We start from the raw sequence: 1,754 nt of genomic DNA, 5'->3' as shown, positions 1-1,754 counted from the left end.
CCCCAGGCACCACCTCCCCCTGCTGGGCCTGGCAGGTGCACTCACCCCAGCCCACCTCCCCCTTCCACTCTACTTTCCCGGATGAAGATGTGTACCATGCCCAGCAAGTCTCCGTGGTCTTTCTCCAGAATAGTCCTACACTCCGTTTGTTACCTTTGCCCCCGGGAACTTTATACTTATTTCCATAAAATGGTATCTGTATTTAAACTACATTTCTGCACTTTTCTGTGGCCGGCACACGCGACTGCCTTACATTGATTTTCACATCCAGCAGCCTCGGTAATGAGTCTAAGTCAGGAAACCATCTCTCCTGCAGACCACGGTGGCGGCACCCTTTCCCTGGTCAATAAAGGTGGGTCGGCGCTGCACCCAAAGCAGAGGCTTTTGGGGGGAGGTATCTCTGATCGGTCCTCGGTTTTATGAGATTGTCTCTTTTGAAATCGTGAGAGTGACAAGGCTTTTCCATTTTTCTCAGAGGCGTGTAAAGTGACGGTGCACCTCACCGCCAGCGGCATCACCGATCTGATGAAACATGTCATCATGTTCCCGCTAATTTTCAAGGAAAGTTGTGAAAGAGGCATTAAAAATATTATCAATAAATCCGTCCACTAGAATCAATGAAAAAGTTAAATAAAGACAGTTCATCAAAGAAACTTGGTCAAATTCAAGAGCTGTGACACACATTTACGCGTTGCCAACCCACGGGGGCTCACTGACGCCAGCCACGCGCTCGCGCGGCAGACACGCCCACGGGCGAACGAGCAACTGTGAGGGACCCGCAGCACACCAGTGACTCACGTCTATCGCTGACGGGTTCAGGACAAGTTTGCAACCAAACCAGATTAAGCACGTCGTGGTGACAGCAAATGTGGAAACAAACAGCATCTGGAAGTTGGGGATCTGCAGAACAAGACGGGAGGGTTTTGTTCTCCTTTGCACAGCTAGAGAAGTAAAGGTAATAATCAACCAAATTCCAGGTCATTAATTGAGAATCCTAAAGCCTGGGACACGTAAGAATTAGCTGTGGGGTGCCCTGTGAGCTCGGGGGTGGGAGGGCGCGGAAGCCACGGCCAGGGCACGGCTGCTGAGGGCATGGAGGCGCGTCCCACCATGCACATGTGTGCACGCGCACGCGCACGCCTGCACACGCTCGCACGCGCTCACACGCACGTGCCTGTCAGCCCCACCCAGGGCCTGGGGTCTGTCTCCTCCACAGCCCGGGAGGCGGGCGGCTGCCCCCATGTCACAGACTGCACGAAGGCGGGACTCACCACGTTGACGTTTCTCCTGGAAACGGCGAAGCTCACAATTGCCGAGGGGATGCACTAAAGAAACCAGAGCTCGGTGAGTGGTGGCCGTCACCCGCGCCTTCCTGCTGGTGACGACCGTGCCCTGAAAAGCTTAAGCTTCCAGGACAGGTTGGCAAACAAGTGTTGCCATCCAACGGGATACAGGCGCCCAGTTCGTCAGAGTCATTTATTCTGGAAAAGGCTTTAATTTTTCTGTCGAGATGGAAAAGGCCTCCGGCAGCGAACACCGCTGGAGCTGCCGCACCCCGAGCCAGGACGCGGCACAAGGCCAGGCTCCGGCCCCACTTCCAGAGGACCCGGAAGGGGGACGCACGCGCGGGAAGGAAGGGGAGGGCTCGGCCCCGGCCCCGGCCCTAGCCCTAGCCCTAGCCCTGGCCCCGGGGCTGCTTGTCAGGCCCCCGCTGCGATTCCCACGGGAGCGGAGGACAAGGGAATCGGGGCCGG

The 1,754-nt window shown here is 56.5% G+C and overlaps 1 protein-coding gene across 1 annotated transcript in view; it reads right to left on the bottom strand.

Moving 5' to 3' along the window:
• The window catches only part of MLC1 (megalencephalic leukoencephalopathy with subcortical cysts 1), a 21,418-nt gene that overhangs the window by 10,764 nt on the left and 8,900 nt on the right, over positions 1–1,754 (bottom strand). The window contains exons 6-7 of the mRNA XM_011384185.1: positions 1,272–1,325; positions 799–900 (exon numbers count right to left, since the gene is read on the bottom strand). Coding sequence (XP_011382487.1) covers positions 799–900; positions 1,272–1,325 — 156 coding nt within the window. The remainder of the gene's footprint in view (positions 1–798; positions 901–1,271; positions 1,326–1,754) is intronic.

The sequence above is a fragment of the Pteropus vampyrus genome, unplaced genomic scaffold, assembly GCF_000151845.1.
Source record: "Pteropus vampyrus isolate Shadow unplaced genomic scaffold, Pvam_2.0 Scaffold563, whole genome shotgun sequence".
Lineage (NCBI taxonomy): Eukaryota > Metazoa > Chordata > Mammalia > Chiroptera > Pteropodidae > Pteropus > Pteropus vampyrus.
The sequence above is the reverse complement of the archived record's forward strand: the minus strand, read 5'-3'. Positions and strand labels throughout refer to the sequence as shown.